This window comes from Artemia franciscana, chromosome 10 (genome assembly GCF_032884065.1).
Source record: "Artemia franciscana chromosome 10, ASM3288406v1, whole genome shotgun sequence".
NCBI lineage: Eukaryota > Metazoa > Arthropoda > Branchiopoda > Anostraca > Artemiidae > Artemia > Artemia franciscana.
This window is the reverse complement of record NC_088872.1, coordinates 5,354,599-5,374,541: the sequence shown is the minus strand read 5'-3', so window position 1 is coordinate 5,374,541 and position 19,943 is coordinate 5,354,599. Positions and strand designations below refer to the sequence as shown.

General features: G+C 33.4%; 1 protein-coding gene across 1 annotated transcript in view; it reads right to left on the bottom strand.

Annotated features, from left to right (window-relative positions):
• Positions 1-12,040: 12,040 nt before the first annotated feature.
• LOC136031692 (FK506-binding protein 5-like) overlaps positions 12,041-19,943 on the bottom strand; it is a 62,875-nt gene continuing 54,972 nt past the window's right edge. Inside the window, exons 7-8 of the mRNA XM_065711376.1 lie at positions 19,270-19,405; positions 12,041-12,662 (exon numbers count right to left, since the gene is read on the bottom strand). Of these exons, the coding sequence (XP_065567448.1) occupies positions 12,562-12,662; positions 19,270-19,405 (237 nt within the window). The 3' untranslated portion in view covers positions 12,041-12,561. The remainder of the gene's footprint in view (positions 12,663-19,269; positions 19,406-19,943) is intronic.

Genomic DNA, 19,943 nt, shown 5'->3' with positions numbered 1-19,943 from the left:
AGAAGGAGATAAATACTTCGCTCTTTATTCTAAATTATTTTTAGTAATTTCAACTATTTATTCTACGGCCTTTCTGATTCAGGGGTCATTCTTAAAGAATTGGGACAAAACTTAAGATTTAGTGTGAAGAACGAGGTATTAACGAGGGGACAAACTCCCTCATATATATAATCAAAAATATAAGAATATAAAAGTTTGTTACGTAAGTTAATTCTTAAGTTATGTATATTTTTTACTAATAAAAACGTTCGTTAAAAATTAAAAGTTCTAGTTGCCTTTATAAGTAACCGAAAAAATTGGAGGGCAACTAGGTCTCCTTCCCCACCCCTTATTTCTCAAAATCGTCTGATCAAAACTAAGAGAAAGCCATTTAGCCAAAAAAAGAATTAATAGCAAATTTCATTTTAATAATTTATGTACGGAGAGCCAAAATCAGACATGCATTAATTCAAAAACTTTCAGAAATCAAATTAAAAAAACAAGTTTTTTGAAATGAAAGTAAGGAGCGACATTAAAATTTTAAAACGAACAGAAATTACTCCTTATATGAAAGGGGCTTTTCCTCCTCGACACCCCGCTCTTTACGCTAAAGTTTTTTATTGTTTTAAAAAGTAGAGTTGCGAGAAAGAGTCAAACTTTAGCACAAGGAGCGGGGTGTCGAGGAGGAAAAGCCCCTTTAATATAAAGAGTAATTTCTGTTCGTTTTAAATTTTAATGTCGCTCCTTACTTTCATTTCAAAAAACTTGTTTTTTTAATTTAATTTCTGAAAGTTTTTGAATTAATGCATGTCTGATTTTGGCTCTCCGTACATAAATTATTAAAATGAAATTTGCTATTAATTCTTTTTTTGGCTAAATGGCTTTCTCTTAGTTTTGATCAGACGATTTTGAGAAATAAGGGGTGGGGAAGGAGACCTAGTTGCCCTCCAATTTTTTCGGTTACTTATAAAGGCAACTAGAACTTTTAATTTTTAACGAACGTTTTTATTAGTAAAAAATATACATAACTTAAGAATTAACTTACGTAACAAACTTTTATATTCTTATATTTTTGATTATATATATGAGGGAGTTTGTCCCCTCGTTAATACCTCGTTCTTCACACTAAATCTTAAGTTTTGTCCCAATTCTTTAAGAATGACCCCTGAATCAGAAAGGCCGTAGAATAAATAGTTGAAATTACTAAAAATAATTTAGAATAAAGAGCGAAGTATTTATCTCCTTCTAAATACCTCGCTCTTTATGCTAATGTATTTTTAGAACCCATCATATGCGTAATAATCTCTGTTCGTTTTAAGTTTTAATGCTTCTCCTTACTTTCAATTGTAAAACTTTTTCATGTTTATATTTTCATTTTTTTTTAATAGTAATGCTAGAAAATCCTGCGCCCTTTTCATTGAATTTCTCTTCCCCCATGAAATATTCCTCCAAGGAAAGATCCTCCCATATAGCCCCCTCCCCTGAACCCCACACCCAAACAAAAAAATCCCCCTGAAAACGTCGGTACACTTCCCAATAACCATTACTGTATGTAAACATTGGTCCAAGTTAGTAACTTGCAGCCCCTCCCCCAGGGACTGTGGGGGGTAAGTCATCCCCAAAGACATAGCTATTATGGTTTTCGACTATGCGGAACAAAATGGCTATCTCAAAATTTTGATCCGTTGACTTTGGGAAAAAATGAGCGTGGAAGGGGGCCTAGGTGCCCTCCAATTTTTTCGGTAACTTAAAAAGGGCACTAGAACTTTTCATTTCCGTTAGAATGAGCCCTCTTGCAACACTCTAGGACCACTTGGTCGATATGATGACCCCTGGGGAAAAAAACAAAAAACAAACAAACAAATAAACACGCACCCGTGATTAGTCTTCTGGCAAAAAATACGAAATCCCACATTTTTGTAGATTGGACCTTGAAATTTTTTCTATAAGGTTCTCTAATACGCTGAATGCGATGGCGTGATTTTTGTTACGATACTATGACTTTTAGGGGGTGTTTCCCCCTATTTTCCAAAATAAGGCAAATTTTCTCAGGCTCGTAACTTTTGATGACAAAGACTAAATTTGATAAAACTTATATATTTGAAATCAGCTTAAAAATTCGATTCTTTTGATATATCTTTTAGCATCGAAATTCCGTTTTTTAGAGTTTCGTTTACTATTGAGCCGGGTCGCTCCTTACTACAGTTCGTTACCACGAACTGTTTGATTCACTAACACTTATTAGTTACAATTTTTACGTTAGCTCATAGAAACACGATTGTCAATAATTCTCTTCTTGTGGACAGCAGAAATAGGGCTCTATTTTTTTTCTCATTAGAAGGGTTTGGAACTCAGGATGTTTTTTCTAATGATTTGTGCTAGGCAGAAGCTAAACGTTTTTTTTTCTTTTTGAGTTCTACATTTTTTTAGCGCTATTTTTCATTTCATTCAAAAGTATAGAAAACGGAGATCAATATACACCTTAATGGTAGTTTTTTTCATTTTCGGTTTCATTTATTCATTTACAATAATTTCAGTAAGTTCAAAGTTTGACTCATTATAAGACTATTTCCGATCTTTCAGGTTTTCTATTTAATTAGAATTTTATTTTTCTTTAAAAACTATTATAAGATTTTTGATTTTGTTTTTCATTAACATACTTCTATTATTTCCTAATTACATATATATTTTAAAGCTAAAAAAGGGAAAAGTAAACCTTGTTATAATTTTCCTGTACAAAACATATTTTGCAGACTCTAGCGTTTCTTGTTCAATTTTCATGTTATACGCAAGATCACCCAACAGACTTGATATATTTCGCTGTTCTTAATTATGGTTAAACCAAACCCATTCCAAAGGCTGGCTATAAAAGGATTTATGTGACTCAATTTGTGACAGCTATGGATTTTAGCAATCGGTAGGAATCACCGAAGAACTGTCAATCACCACAAACCTTCAAGAGACGGCACAATATGATCCAAAATTCCGCTAAAGACACCAAGCAGGTATTGACAATCTCTTAAAATTTAGTATCTATACTCTGAACCATGGATTAGATAAAGTTTAAGTGTTTTTCAGATATGACCCAAGCACGTTCCCACCATAAAAGATGTCATAAATTCAGCACTTTACTAAGTTTTATATACTCTTTGATTATCAAAGGAAAAGTGCAAATTAGCTGCGTTCACTTAAAAGCTGTTATGAGGTGCCGTTTTCAAACTGAGATTATTAACCTTCAGGTTGCTTATTCCTTATTCAAAACAGAGATCCTTAAACTCTACCGACTCAATTCGTTTCCCCAGATATTATTTGGTTCTGAGGATGATTAAGGTTTCTCCTTTGATTCCAAAATATTTCACTTTTTTATACATAGTAGTTAGGAAACATTTTAATTTTTTCTATAAACAATTTTTTCGTTTCTTTGAAGCCCAGAGAACCTTCTTTTCAAATTAACTGCAAGTTAATAACATTTTTTAAAGCCAATGCGCATAGTCTGTAACATATTACCTTTTGAGTTAAGGAGGCATATGTCTAGTCTAGCCACTCTTCTTCCCCATTCAGACACCTACTCAACTTAGAATCCTAGTTCCAAACTGAGATTCTTAAACTCTATCAACTGGTTCAATCCGCTTCCAAGATATTATTTGGTTCTGAGGATGCTCAAGGGTTTCTCCTTTGATTCCAAAATAGGCGATATTTTTCTTTCTTAGGCATAGCAGTTGGGATTTTTTTTTAATATCAAATATTTTTCGTATCTTTGAATTATAACTGGCAGTTAATAACTTGTAGAAATAACTAACACTTAATAACAGTTGTTTAAGACAAAGCGCTTAGCTTGCAACATAACACCATTTGAGCTAACGCTAACAATACCTGCCCTGCCCCCTCTTTTCCCCCTGTAAGGCTCCAAACTTGAAGTTAAACAGACAGACACAATTCCGGAAGTGTCATACTAAAATCAGTCCCGAACAATCTCAGTAAAAAAAGGAAAAAAAAAGGGTAAAGGATACGGCATTAGACTTTACAGTCCGTACCGAAGGTGCTGATCTCCGTTTCTTGGCCCTTCAGCCAGGAAGTGCAATGGGGGGGTTGGGGGCCAGCCATCCTGTGCTTTCGCACACCCTTCCTGTTTACCTTCCCCAGATTTCTCCAGGTACCCATTTAGAGCTGGGTCGACTCTGGCAAGGAGAGGCGTTTTCGCATTAAACGTTTCTAGTGGGCTCTATTTTTGGCAAGGGTGGGTGAAGCACACCCATCCTTGTCATTTCGTGATGTTGATGAAACTTTATTGATAAAAAGGCGAAATATTCGCAGTATATGTATTTTGTGATTGATTTTAACGACCTGGCATTCAGCGTTTCTTTTTCTTTTATCTTTGTCAAATTTGGGCAGTTCGGCCTTAAATATGTTTTGGGGTGAAATGTATTTTTTTTATTAGATTATATTCCTTTCAAATCCTCTAAGTGCATAGAAAATGAGACTTAAATGATATTATAAAGATGAGCAACGAAGGCAATTGTATTCACAACACAGCGTCTAATTCCAAAAATATATCAAACAGATTTAGTTACAAAAAAAGAAAGAAACATAAACCAAATACAAATATCATAAATGGCACTTTGTATTTTATTAAATAAATTTCGAAACAATTTGCATCAAAGCAACTAAGCTAGAAGATCCTAAATGATAACTTTTGCGGTAAGTGAAACAGAAGAATAAGTGAAATAAAGCAAAGGGGAAAGTGAGACATTGAGTGAATAAGGCGATAATTCAAACCGACACTAGGTAATCACATACAATGGTAATAAGGCACTGCACAACTCAATATTTATTGGCTAAGGAACACACTTTAACAAGCACAAGGCTGCAGTCAACATCTTTGGTAGACTAAAAACAAAAGAAGACGAAAAAAAAATGAGAGGCAATAAAGCTAGGATTCCCAATTAATAAATATGCCAAAAAAGAAATAGCGGATAAACATATGTTTTTTTTTAATAATAAAAGTAAAATGACACGTAGGAAGTATTTTAATTATAAAACACGCGAAGAATGAAGAGCCGTAGAGAAAATGTCGCAATTTCTCCTAGGAATACCCATAATTATTATCCTTCAGTTGGACACTGGCTAGAAGGAATTTCAAGGCATATCGCCAAAGCTACCGTGAAGCTTCACTAAATAGTTAGTGACTTCGTGTAGACAAGAAAGGGTACGCTGTTAGGAAAACCTGATTTTAAAAGATTGGTCTTTGCTATTTTATGTTGCTTAAATATTTATATAATAACAACAATAGCAATGTGATGAATTTGACGTAAAGTTTAAAAAAAGGTATAACAAAATTGAAATTGGTGAGGAATATGCAACTAAATAGTTGCATAATCATTCTCGAGACAATGCAAAGGATGAATATTGTTTGTTTCTCAATTGTCTCCACTAGGCGATGTGTACTGGCCTATATACTCAGCATGTCTTTATTACTCCTAAAATTTCCGCTTATCTCTTCGATATTTTTTTCTGTTTGACAGATTCACCCTTCACCATCGAAATAAGTTCATATACGTTTTTGACAACCTTTTAAACACGTCCGATAATTCAGACGTAAAAGATGCTTAGACGACTACTTAGAGGCAGTATTTATTTTCTTTTTTAAATTAAATGTTAGGGAAAGAACTAGATCAGACAGTTCTAGAGAGACAGTTGGATTCTTGAAACATTTCTGGATATATCTTAGCCCAATACCGCTTTGATATATATGAGCAAAATTTCACCAAAAACTTAAAATACACTTTTACGCGATTTTTAAATTTTTGGACCTAAACATATGAAGAAGATTGCTTCCGTATTTTTGGACGAGACATTTAAGTAGGATCTCTTAAGAGGAGACGCTATTATGTTACGTGAATGTTAGCGCTGTCGATATATTTTTGATTTAACAATCTACTTTAACAATATATTTATCTTGTTGGCTACTCCATATATTTCATAATCTTACAGAAGTTAGTTCCCATGAAGAAATAATTCAAACATTACGGAAAAGAAAAACTCCGTATATTTTATAATCTTATAGAAACCAGTTGCCATGAAGAATTAATTCAAATATTACAAAAAAGAAGAAAATGCGACAATTTCGATAGGGTCCAAACATTCTAATGGCTACCTTTTTTATTCAGTGCATCAGCAGTAAAATAAATTCTTTAAGAATTTCAATCGACTTGGCACAATTTTGAAATTGAATATATTTGCATTATTTGGTTACAACAACAATGACAGAAATAGTACAAACGTGAACAAAAGTTTAGCTACCAATAATTATAAAAAAAGGTGTCAAATAAAGAGGAACGAAAAAAAGGAAAAAAAAGAGACAAAAACATTTTAATACTCTTTAACATCTGGCAATCCTTGAACAGAAATTATAGATATACAGTAGAGTGAAAAGGACAGAAAGATACATAGACGAATAGAGAGAGGAGATAAATGATAAGAGAGAAACAGAGAAAGAGAGAGGTAGAGGGATAGATAACCCGAGAGAGATAGAAAGAGAGGGGAGGATCAGACATAAAGCAATTAGGACTTAACTGCAAGTTCTATGATTAATTTCTGTGTAATTCGGTCACGTGAATCGCTAAACTATTGAACTTCGAAACGTAAAAAAGTACTTCCTAGGAGCATACTATTTCTACAAAATTAACAAAAACAGGGGGTGGGGCAAGAATATGGGTTTTCAAATGCTTTGAAACCAGTACAATAAGTCCTTACAACAAAAACCTGTCTGGAATTACACAACATTTTCTAAAAGTCATGGGTTTCGATCTAAATGAACCTTAAATGAATCACGAACACATGACCCCTTACATGAATATGAATAAAATAAACTCTTCTATGAATCATTAAATAAACCTCAGAAGGCTTTTGAATGAATCACTATATTGATCAGCCATGTCCGTCGAATAATAAAATACACCCCTCTATATTTATCATCCTTCAAAACACACAATATTCATTCAATTTTAAGGCCACAAGTCCAAGGGCCAGATTGAGAATGTAAGAAGGGAAATTTAAAATCCTAACTTCTTCAGGCTTTTTAAATGATAATCAGGATTTCAGGATTGTGCTCTCACAACGGGGCTGAAAAGCAAAATATTCACTTCTCTTTACTGTCAAAAATTTGTCATCGAGTAGATGATGCGAAGAAATTGATAACATTATTTTTTTTGGCTGTCTGTTTTGGTCTTTTGGGTTTGCTTTTTTGCGAATTTTACAACATTGTTGTTCTATAGGAGATTTCTATAATAGAAAGTAAATGTATGAGAAGCAAAAATTATTGATTTAACAGTTGGATTTTAGAGAGGAAATTGTGGCCACTTTACTGCCTATTTTCATCTAATTAAAGCTCTGTATTATGTGACATATCACCTTTTCTGTTCATCATAAATGATTAAAATAAAAGCCAAACTTTTTAGAACTTTAATAAAAGTTCGTATAAGTATATACTTAAAATTAAGTATTTTAGTCGAAATACTCCTTCCAAGGTCGGAATAATCATTTAAGAAATTTAATTTTCGAAAAAAAATTTTATATAAGAAGGTAAATAATTGTGTTATTTTTTCTTACTTAGCTGGTATAGATGGGTCTCTGAATTCTCAGTTTGAATCAGTGGAAAGGCATCGATTTTTTTTCAAACAGTTACTAATAAAATATTGATTCAGACAGGAAATTCACAGTGGAAATTCACACAACTTGAGTTGACCACGGAAACGGAATGCGGCTACAATATTACTTCAGAATTTCTTACCTTCTCAATACCAACCAGCCACAAAATAAAGTTATGTTTTTGTCTAGCGGTTGCATATATTTGTCCATAATATTGTCTAAACTGCTATATATACCACTAAGGATTTTATACTTATTTTGATACATGACATCCAGTCATATTTCTACAATTAGTTGTTTATAAATCGAAATTTTTACAGGACAATTCTCTTACTTAATGCTAAATCTGAGTCAAATTTACAATTTTTATTTTTCTGCTCAAAAGACGTATCGAGATTTAAACGTTTGAATTGAATATCTGAAAATCTCGAGATTAAAAAAAAAAAAACAAATTAGAAATCTACAACAGCTTGGAACCCTGCGAATTTAAATCACCCATTTATACCAATGAAAAACAAAAATAACTAACACATAATTATTTGTTTTTAAGGAGAGTTTCGACTCATATACTTAGTTTAAAGCAAATTCATGGATCTTTATTAGAGTTCATATTTTTCTGGCGATTTTGGTCATTATTCGAATTTTTTAGGATGAATAGAAGAGGAAATTCTAAGGAAGAGCTCTAAACTGACAGGACAAGCCATTATAAACATTCACCGAAATATTGACGTAGACATCGACCGTATAATAAATAGATAGGGCGGGAGTGGAAATAGAGAAATAGACTTTTTTTGTTTTTAAATTGTGAATCCTGTAATTTAAGCGAAATATATCGAACTTTAAAACGTAGAAGATACGCTACGTTATTATGAAAAGTAAAATTTTCACTAGTAAATTTTTGTGATTTCGTCGAAGCTGACACTATTTATTAAAAAACTATTTAAAAAAAGAAACAGTGATTAGTTAATGCTTTATTGCCTATACTTAAAACCCTCGTTTTAAATGTCTTCTATGTATTTCTATCTCTCCGCTTTGTTTTCTTGTTACATTCCTAAAAGAACTAGTATTTAATGTTTAATATATCTTTTACGAATATACAAGTTGTATATTTGTCCTCATTTCCCACTCTTCATTACTATCACAGTTACTAAGCAATGCCACACAGCTAGGCAACATGCTAAATGATTTCACCTATAAAAATTGTCACAAAGAGCGCATGACCTGAAACGATGGTTCAAGACCTTTTTTTTCTTTTTTTTTAAAATAAAAAACTTAACTCCCTCACTATAGTGGTCAGAAGTGCAAAGGCAATGCAGATAATATTAAATATCATTTTTTTTTATAGATGGTGAACAGCTTTTTTTTTGTCGCGGGATGGTTTTTATAACTTCCTATTTTTTGTATCAATATTTTTGTACCATTTTAATTTCAACAGATATATATGTAAGTTTTACGAGAAAAGGGGTTTGATCACACTTTTTTAAGCTATTACTAAATAAAATTTTAGATAGTTGAGCCCCGTAATACGGGTGAAGGATAAAAGGTTACGCAAGATTACACTTTTTGGCTGTTTATCAGGGACTGAACAAATAGCAGAACGTCCACAAACGGGTAGAGATTATTTGAAAGGATTAAAAGGAAACAGGAACACTTCGCGGGAGGAGTAGAGGATAAGGCTTCAAGCATATTGTGGTGGACGAGGAGCACGTGAGGCTTTTTTGGCCTCAGGCTGCTTGATGCTGCAATGAGTCGTTAGTGGTACTGATTTTGCAGCTTGAGATGAGAGACGTTTCAAAATGCGATTATAAGCAAAAGCGAAGATAAGCAGCAATTTCTGAACATATATTAACATTTTAATTTCTTTTTAAAGGGCTACGGGATAAAATAAAAAGCATAGCGTCTACGGAAGGGAAGACGTTTTAAGAAGATATAACAGAGGATTCAAAGGAAACTCCGACTTCAAGGAGGTAGAAAATGGTTAAGCTTCGAAGATATTGCCAGGACTCCTGGAGTCCTGGTTGAACTTCGTTGAAGTAAGGATGCTAGGGCTGTTTTAAGAAGTTTTTTAAATACATTTTTAGTTTTAATTTTCACATTTTAATGTAAGTTTATACATGTATATATATATATATATATATATATATATATATATATATATATATATATATATATGTATGTATATTTTTTCTGGTGTTGTGCTGAAGACGGCCCTTGGACATAGGGCCGAAATATCCACTGAATTGAATTCCACTGTTTTGAAAAAAAAAAATCTCTATTGTTTGTATTTGCACCTTCAGATGAAAGACTCTTGAAACTGTGATTATGAGCAAAAAAGACCGAAGATAAGCAGCTATTTTTGATTATAATTTGACATTACAATTTCCTTTTAAGGAGCCAGGGGGCAAACAAAACTTTATGGGCCAAACAAAAACATAAAATCTTCGAACGGCAAGGGGTTATAAGAAAGTTACTATAAAAAGTAATAACAGAGGATTCAAAAGAAATTGTCACTTCCTGGAGGGAGAAAAAGGTTAGCCTGTTTTGGCCTTAACCAGCTTAATACTCGTATGAGTTGTTAATAGTACTAGCAAAGCAATTTGTCAGGGCTAAACCGAATGGTTGATTGAGCATTCAACTGAAAAGTTGAACTTTTTCGTCCCTTGGTTGAAGCTATCTCTAGTAACAAAGATTTAGGTATTATTTACTGGGCAAAGCAAGGAGCCAACGATTATTTGAATCTTTTGCTATATTATATATAGCAATCCGGGCTTTAGATACCAATGTGAAACTGTGCCTGAGAACTCTGGCTCAAACTTGCATATCGCAAAACTTTATAGGTGGCTAAAGATCAAAATAGTGGGATGGAGGGGGATTGATCCTTCTGAATCATTCAGAGATGTTTTCTAATCCCCTTGTGTGAATCACAATACTTTTACGCCTTTTTTTCCAATCTAGGTACTGAAAATTAAATGCCTTTGTAGAATTTGTCAAAAACACACATTCACAAATTTTGCAAAAATGGTGAAAATTACCTAAATTACATGGAAATACATGAATATTCGTAAAACTAGAGACTTCTTTCTTAAAGCACTAGGGTGTGGGGAAAGGGGTTCAGAATATTTCTAAAAATATCAGTAACATTTTGGGCCTATATTATCAATGCCAACATACTTCATCAAGACTTAGTTAATTCAACCTTATTCATACATAGAATGAACTTTACCGTAAATAATTGCTTTTTGAGAACACCCTTCTTTAATATTTCTAATAGTAAGCCGAAGAACAGCATGAGAAAAAAATTTCTGTAGAACTACAGACGTTTTACAGAATCTATCCAAGGGAAGATTTTACAGTGAGTTTGACATGCGTACTGAATTTTTTCCAAATATCTTTTGACGAAAATTATCAAAAATTCTTTTTCTAGTTAGAAAATACTACATTTTCTCAGTGCCAAAATTATTTACGAAAAGGTCAGTTTAGGCCAAAAAGTGCTTAAATTTGAATTTACGGTAGAAGCGATTATTATATTTGTAAAGAACATAAAAAAAGGCATCAAGTTATATAATCCCTTTACTGGTAAGTCAATAATATGAACTGCAAAAAATTTGCTAAGTTTATTTCTTAGCTACCTGAATAGTCTGTTAATATAAACCTTACCCAAAAAGCAAGCTTTTGAATATAGCCCAGATATGGCCTATATCTGGCCTCATGAAGATGGATGTCCAGGATGCAATTTTAATACTACGCCTAGCGGTAAAAGAAATAATACCTAATGGTCATTATATTTGAAAAGAGCACTGAATTAGGAATTGAAGTGTGTATTTTCACAGAATTTTTGCATTACAGTGTAGGTTTTAGAAAAAGAAGAGACCTAGTATCTTGTGTCCATGAAGTGAACATTAACCCTGGGCCTATTAAAACTCTCATCTAGGTAGTCTGAAGTAATATATAGAATTCCTCCATTTCTCTCGCTTATTTCCCACTAATACAGCGTCACTTGTATGGATAAGCACTAAAAATATCATATTTTTCTAATTTTTCTGTTTGAATTTTTCCATGCAAAGTCTACTGTTAACGAATAATTAATTCTCATTACTCATATAATATCCGCCATAGTACCAAAATTCTCACTTCTTTCATTTTTAATAAAATAATCCACCATTTAACTTAACATTACTTGACGAATAATTTAGCATCTAATTTCTGACTCTGGAGCCAAATTATTTACCTATTTAGAATAAAAAATTTATTTAATTAGTTTCAAGTTGGCATCAAATGACAGTGAAATTAATACAATCTTTGTGAAGCTTCGTGTCAAATTTTTCCCGGCGAAACTCCTTGAGAAGAAAATTACAGTAAATGTTTTAAATTGGTTTTCGCATTTTGATTTTTTGTATATATTATTTTATATTTTATATTATCTTTCTATAATACTATTTTTTGTCTTAAACTTGTTTACGCCACTACCCAAAATATGATCGCTTTGCATTATCAGTACTACTATAAAATCAACTTTGCCCCGGCCCAAATTGATCGCACTTGTTCCCAGAATGTAACTGTACCAAAAAAGCAATGATTTACAGTAATAGACTGGTTTTTAAAATCACACACAAAATATATCTTTAACCAACTGACCTTAGACACATCTTGGAATGACATTTTTGTAATGAGATTATTTACTAAAATTCCTTAACTACAGACACGTTGTATTGTTTTCGAAGTGTGATAGTGAGGAGGGGTGGGGATAAAGGAAAAAACAATAAAAATTTAAGGGGTAGTAGTAATATTTTTAGAAATACGGCGAAACTAAGGCCAGACTCTTGTCAAAAAGACGTAACTGGCAGACAGAATAACACAATAACGAAAAAAGGTCCTAACTGAAGAACAATAAATAAATAAGAACCAATAAAGCTCGGAGGTTGTAACCGACTAACATCAAACCCAAACACCTTGAGGATTCCGCGGAGTAGGTGCTGCATTTTCCAGCTGGCGTGGGGATCCTAATATTCTACGAACACTGCCTCCTCTTGGTGCACCTAAAAAGTTAAATCACCATAAATTTTTTTTTTCTTTTAGATTTTCATACTGCTAAAAGTTGTCAAGAGGTAAGTTCATTTTGAGTTTCAAAAGCATGCCGCGAGACAATTTTATTCCTTAACATTGGATTTTGAGGAAGAAAACATTGCATTACCTGGAAAAAAGTGCAACACGGCCCATAGTAACTGAAAATAAAGAAACTCCTTTCGGAAGAAATTGACTATTGAAAAAGAATTGTCGTTTTAAGCACATCCATAGTTTTCCAGGTTATATTTAAAATTGCACCTAAAAAGTTAAATCACCATAAAACTTTTTTTTTTCTTTTAAATTTTCATACTGCTAAAAGTGGTCTATAGGTAAGTTCATTTTGAGTTTCAAAAGAATGCCGCGAGACAATTTTATTCCTTAACATTGAATTTTGAGGAAGAAAACATTGCATTACCTGGAAAAGAGTGCAAAACGGCCCAGAGTAACTGAAAATAAAGAAACTCCTTTTGGAAGAAATTAAATATTGAAAAAGAATTGTCGTTTTAAGCACATCCATAGTTTTCCAGGTTATATTTAAAATTGCACCTAAAAATTTAAATCACCATAAAACTTTTTTTCTTTTAAATTTTCATACTGCTAAAAGTGGTCTATAGGTAAGTTCATATTGAGTTTCAAAAGCATGCCGCGAGACAATTTTACTCCTTAACATTGAATTTTAAGGAAGAGAACGTTGTATTACATGGAAAAGAGTGTAACACGGCTTATTGAAAAGGAATTGGTGTTTTTAAGCTCATCCATTGTTTTCCAGGATATATTTAAAATAAAAAAGGACGAAGAAAGTAATTGGGAATTTCGAATAAAAGCTTGAAACTCCTCAAAAAAGACGGTAGGTTAAAATGAAAGTACACCATTAAATTACCAGGATTGATGTAGCCCACCCGTCCTCTTTTTGATCAACTAAAAAAAAAAAAACGATAACCTTTACTTAACAGATTTTTTCGAATATTAGCAAGAAGAAATTACATTTTATTTTTGAAATAGAGTACTACATTAAAATACTGACCACCCCCAAAAAAAGGCACATTCACATTCGCCTTTTACGTTAAGCATGACATTATTTGAGGGGAGAGGTCTAAAACGGAGAAAAACAAGCAAGTTATTTGAAAACAAAGTAGATTGTGGGGGGAATCGTAAAATCATCACGCTTTAGGGAGGACAGGCCCCAAGCCCCAAGAATAATCTATCATTGCTTCCACCATGATTGGTAATTCAGATGACACTTTCCTAGTTAAACAGAATCAGCAAGTAGTTGATAAAGCTCTCAGCATATATAATATGATAGATGCATTTCGAAAATCCATCACACTTGTTATTTAGATATTTAATAAACAACAAAGTTATTTAATAAGTAGCCGTATGGAGGCTTGACTATTATCAATCTAAATTAACTTTTCTATTGAAAAATTAAAAAGCATTCGAGCATAGACGCGAGACGAAAAAATTTCCCTTGCTAGAATCTTACCACTCTAGCTTAAAATATTCCACTACGTGAGTTTAATTGTGATCTAACCATAATTAGTGAATTTTGGCAGTTAGTTCTTTGGGTAGGTTTAAAGTTAATCTAAAAGATTTAGTTAATCTTGGTATGATTTTAATGTAATAGATTTATACATCAAGATAAAATCCTTCCAGTGATAAACAAGAAAGAACATAAAGACCCGATTAATATATCCTAAACTCACGACTGAAAGAAAAAATCAACAACCATATGAGCAGCAATGAGAAGCAATAAGAAAGAAAATTGCATGCTTGTTGCTTCTCATGAGCAGGGAAAAGAAATTAATAAGACTAGGGAAAAAATAATTAAAACAGCAACCACAGATAGTCAAATACTGAAAACTTCTAGTGCCTTATAAAAAAGTCAAACTTATAAACATCAAACAGTCTATTTATTGATTTTAGAAAAGTGTTTGATACAGTGGATTTTAAAAAAAATTCTCAAATGTCTACAGTCTCTTAGAGTTCGTGGTAACTATCTGAAGTGTTTTATTAAAGTGGTAACTAATTTTAATATATAAAATTTATTGTAATGCGACTAGGGAGGTGGATAATTTTGTTGTTGAGTACCGAGATAAAGCGTTAAATCAAAGAGGTTTTTAGGAGTTCTGCGATTTGTCCCAAAAGATTTTAAAGCAGAAGATGTGGCTAAGTTGATCCCATCCTGCGAAAATGTTGAGCAGATAGGTCAGCCCCGCACTTTTAGACTTTATTTCCCGTCAAAAGAAGCCTTGGAGACCAATATGAAGGAACCTCTCAAGATCGGTTTTGAATGATTTCGTATTGATGTTTTTCAAACATTACCACACCGTTGTTTCAAATGCCACCATGTTGGACATCTGGCGGCCGATTGTCATAATACCGAGGTCTGTTCCCAGTGCGCAGGCTCCGACCATAAAACACCAAAGAGCAGCCATGCATGCAGAAGAAAAGATGTGTTGTGTGCAAAGCTCCGGGTCACTCATGTTATTCAGTGTCCTGCCCCAAAAATCGGAAATTGACTGCTGAACAGTACAAACCTAACAGCTTTCAATGAATATTGATGGTTTTCTTTCTGTTATGTCATGGAATATTAACAGTGGCATTCTTGATAAACTACCAGTCCTGGAAAAGTTATGCGAATCCTTTAGTGTCATCCGTATTCAGGAACACTTTTTGACGGATTTGAATTCTCAGCTTTTTTGCCCTTCCTCTAATGTAACAGTACATCTCTCCCCTGCAAGAAGATTTAAGGCTAAAGGAAGGCCAAGCGGTGGTTTAGCCGTCCTGACAACTTGTCAATCAGAATTGCTTGAAATGTGTGATTACTATCTTGCTGTGACGGTTGATAACTTGGTAACAGTCAATCTTTATCTTCCAACCAATTACAGGGACGAAGCTTCTGAAAGAAAATTTGGTATTGCTTGAAGAAAGGTGGCCAAACTGTTAAAAAAGATCGAGAAGATGAACAGAAAGTGTATACTTATTGGAGACTTTAACTGTGATCTACTTGACAATTCAAGTGCTAGAGCTGAAAAGTTTCTATCTATTCTACCAACCGGTTACTCGATTGTACCGAAAGACAGAAATTATTCGTTTATTTCAACTTCTGGAAACACTTCTAATCTTGACCATGTAGTCTTTCTCCATCCTCCCAATCCAGATCTTATTGTGAAAGTCGGTTTGGAAGGCAAATATAGTGACCATATCCCTTTGTTCCTGTCGATCCCCGTCCGAGATACTCCCTCTTCTGAATTTGTCAAAGAGAAATCTAAATTTTTACGTGTTAAACCTTGGGACAAGATTGATAATGGTATCTTCCAAGGGGAGTGTGACTTCATGCTAGATAAAATCCGAGTTCCGTTTCAACTGTTCCAACGGCAACCTGGGATGGACAAGTCTGACATTAGTATTGAACTGAATTTTTATTATGCGCAGATTACCCACGCTCTAAAAAATACCGAAAAATTCGCTGTCCCAGTGAGAACGTGTAGATCTGGAACCAAAAAATTTGGATGGTCCAATAACGAGAGCCTAAAATCCGCTTGTCAGTCCTCTAAATTTTGGTTACGTCTGTGGAATGATTGTGATAAACCTAGAAACGGAGTTGTAAATACTTTACGGTTACTTACTAAGCGCCACTTTCAGAAGCAACTCAAAGCTCACCGGGTTGGCCAACGTGTTGCAATTGCGGAATCGGTCGCGAATGACCCTAATAAGTTATGGAAAACGCGTTTGGCAAATAATAAAACTCGGGAAAGCAAAATTACAATTAGTGAGTATTAGTGGCATTCATATTTCAAAAGTCAGTTCACCGAACCTGACGTTAACATTCTCAAGAAATTTGAAACGGATTTAAATAATCGCTTACGTACTCCTGGACCGGGTACCTTTGTAGTAAGTTCTAGTGAATTACGTGATGTTATACGAAAGCTTAACAAAAGACAGTCTATGGGTTATGATGGCATATGCGCCCTTCATTTACAAAATGGATCTGATAAGCTTATGTGTCATCTTTCTTTGTTGTACCAAACGATTTTTTGCTGCGGTATAGTTCCAGATTCTTTTTGTGTTGGTCTTATTTCACCGATTCTAAAAAAAGGGAAGGATCCGTTTGAATGCTCATCGTATCGACCTGTAACTGTTTCAAGCGTTTTTGCGAAGGTGTTTGAATTACTTATAATTAATAACCTACGTTCTATCTGTTACATGCCACCTCACCAGTTTGGCTTCCAGCCTAATCTTGGTTGCCTCCATTCTCTGAAATGTCTGTGAAATTTGTTTATCGATGCAGATAAACCCGGTGGTACTCTAGCGCTCGGAACATACGATGTTAGTAAAGCATTTGATTCGTTGTTGCATCCCCAAGCAATGAATGAACTTTTGAACCGTGGTGTATCGCTAGATGTAGTTAGACCTCTTTTGTACATGTACCGCCATATGAAAGCAAAAATACGTATACCTGGAAACAATTTGCTGACTGATGGGTATATACCAATTCATATCGGGGTTAAGCAGGGTGCGGTTACTTCTCCCACGGTTTATAATAACGCAACGCTTCCAGCTCAGTGCCAACTTTCTTCGTGCTGTATATATATAAAGGTACTGATTTGTCGATATTATGCTATGCAGACGACGTTTTTAATATTAGCGGGACTTTCAGTGGGCTAGAAAAAAGTTTTTTGGAGATATGTAAAAACTACAGTGATATTGGACTTTCCCTAAATGCTGAAAAATGTGATGCTTTGATTTTTAATGAAATAGATACGACTAGATCAGATAATATATCTATAGATCTGAATGGTACAGAAGTAAAGCCGTGTGTTAAGTTGAAATATCTTGGCCTTCCCATTGAAAAAAATCTGAGGAAAACTAGGCTATTGATGCTAGAAAGTATGGAAACGAAAATCCGTCGTGCATATGGTACAATTATTAGTTCTAAGTTTCATTTGAATAGAGCCCATCTTGCGAGGATTTACAATAGTGTCATCCTGCCACATATTATGTATTTAGTACCGTTTTACCCTATATTTAGTGAATCTGACCATCTTAGGAGAAGCGCATTTTCTTCAAATTTTTCAAGTTTCTGTTGCGAGTCCCTCCGTGGACCCGCAACTCCTGTTTGATGAAAAAATATAGCTTGTCTGACCCGTGTGCTCAGTTAGCTGAGCCGAATGTACACATGTGCAATAAGCAAACCGGCCACGAATGGCAAAATGTTGTTTTTTGACGTGGAATTATTTTTGTTTGTATTTTAGAATGTAATTACGATATGTTGTTTCTTTCTTCTTTTTTTCCTTTTTTTTTCAATGTACTCCATCACTTCCTTATTTTGTATGATGGGTTATAAATAAACACATACGTACATACATACAATGCGTCATTTAAAGTAAAGCTTAAGAAACATTTATTGGGAGAGGGTAGTTAGATTTTTCTTTTTTTTTCTTTTGTTAGATTTTGATACTATTTGAGGGTTGAGTGTTTTTGTCCTGTATTTTCTTTTAGTTTTTTGTATATGAATTTTGTTATTGGTTGAGAATTAGAGGATTGCAGCCGCCCATCATCAGGCTTTTCGAGCCTTCCCCGGGCGGTTGTATATATATATATATATATATATATATATATATATATATATATATATATATATATATATATATATATATATATATATATATATATATATATATATATATATATATATATATATATATATATATATATATATATATATATATATATATATATATATATATATGTAAATAAATAAATCTTGAAAAAATCTTCTTGAATCTTGACATATACAACTATTGCTCACTTATAAAGATAGTATCTATATATATATATATATATATATTATATACACATTAAAATTCTTTTTTCAAAGAGGACAAAATAAAGATTCTATTAAAATAATTGAAAACGAGGCCCAAAAAATGATCGGGCTTTACATAACTTGAGCTTTTGACTTGCTTTCCTCAACTTACCAACTTTTTTAATTTTATACCATAGATTAATTTGATATCTATGTTACATAAAGAATATATTGTAATTTTGAAAATTTACAGAAAAATTTACTTCCGAAAGAGATCAATTGTTATTGCCGTTCTTTGGTCGGAACCCTCAAAGTTAATGACTTCCTGTTGGGGGTATCAATGCTTGGAAAATAGTTGAGAATTGAACTCAGTTGGCTCTGAAACTAATCCACTATTTCCTACACTTATAATTTTCGATGTGATACCTTAAATTATTTATTTATTTAAAAGACCACACTGCCTTTCTATGACGAAAAAATAAGCGTTCAAATGGGGACAAGTCTATTAATAGTGAAAACAGATACAAAAGTCTGGATATTTCGATCACATGTACAGAGACCGTCATCAGCAGAAATATAGTATTTCTGCTGATGACGATTGCTGTACATGTGATCGAAATATCCAGACTTTTGTATCTTTTCCACTGTCTAATAAATGGACTTATCCCCATTTGAAGGTGTATTTTTTGACACTTACAATTTAATTAATAGGATGAATCCACTTAAACTGAGATCTATCTAGTAATTTAAGATATTATCATAAAATTTACCATCCCAGAGTGACCGTGAATGTTCTTCAGTCGCAGTGCTCAAAGTCAATGATTCGAGATTGGCTTCCCTTAAAAGGTTTACTAAATGTTCCTCCTCCATCCTCCGTGAAAAAAGAGTCGACTCGACCTGCTCAAGCTGAAAAAACAAGAGAAAAATATACTACAAAATCAATATGTAAGTGCCGTAAAATGAATAAATGGTAAGAATGTGAATCTACGATTACCAAGTACTTATTTGAATACTGTAATTTCACAAAAATTTCGTCAATAGTAATAAACAAAAATTTCTCAAAATCAGTCCCAAAAAATATTTCTTCCTGTAGCATCAAGTGTTATGCCAGAGGCAACACTATAACGTTGCCTATAGTAAAGGCCAAACAGGTCCACTGTTTTATTAATTTTTTTTTCAGAGGCACTTCATATGTAACGGGTCATCGCACAAGCTTCGGAATGGGCTCATTCGATTGGAAATCGTAAGTTCTAGCGCCCTTTTTAAGAGTCAAAAGGACCAGAGGGCAACTAGCCCCCCCCACGCCCTTTTCCCCAAATGAATCCGATAAAAAATTTGGAATTGCCATTTTGTTAAAAATAGTTCAAAAGTCATAAAAAAAATTTCCGGTGTCGACAAGACCTTCAGGGCCCACGGACAGGGTAGTAAGTTATGCCCTGTGGGC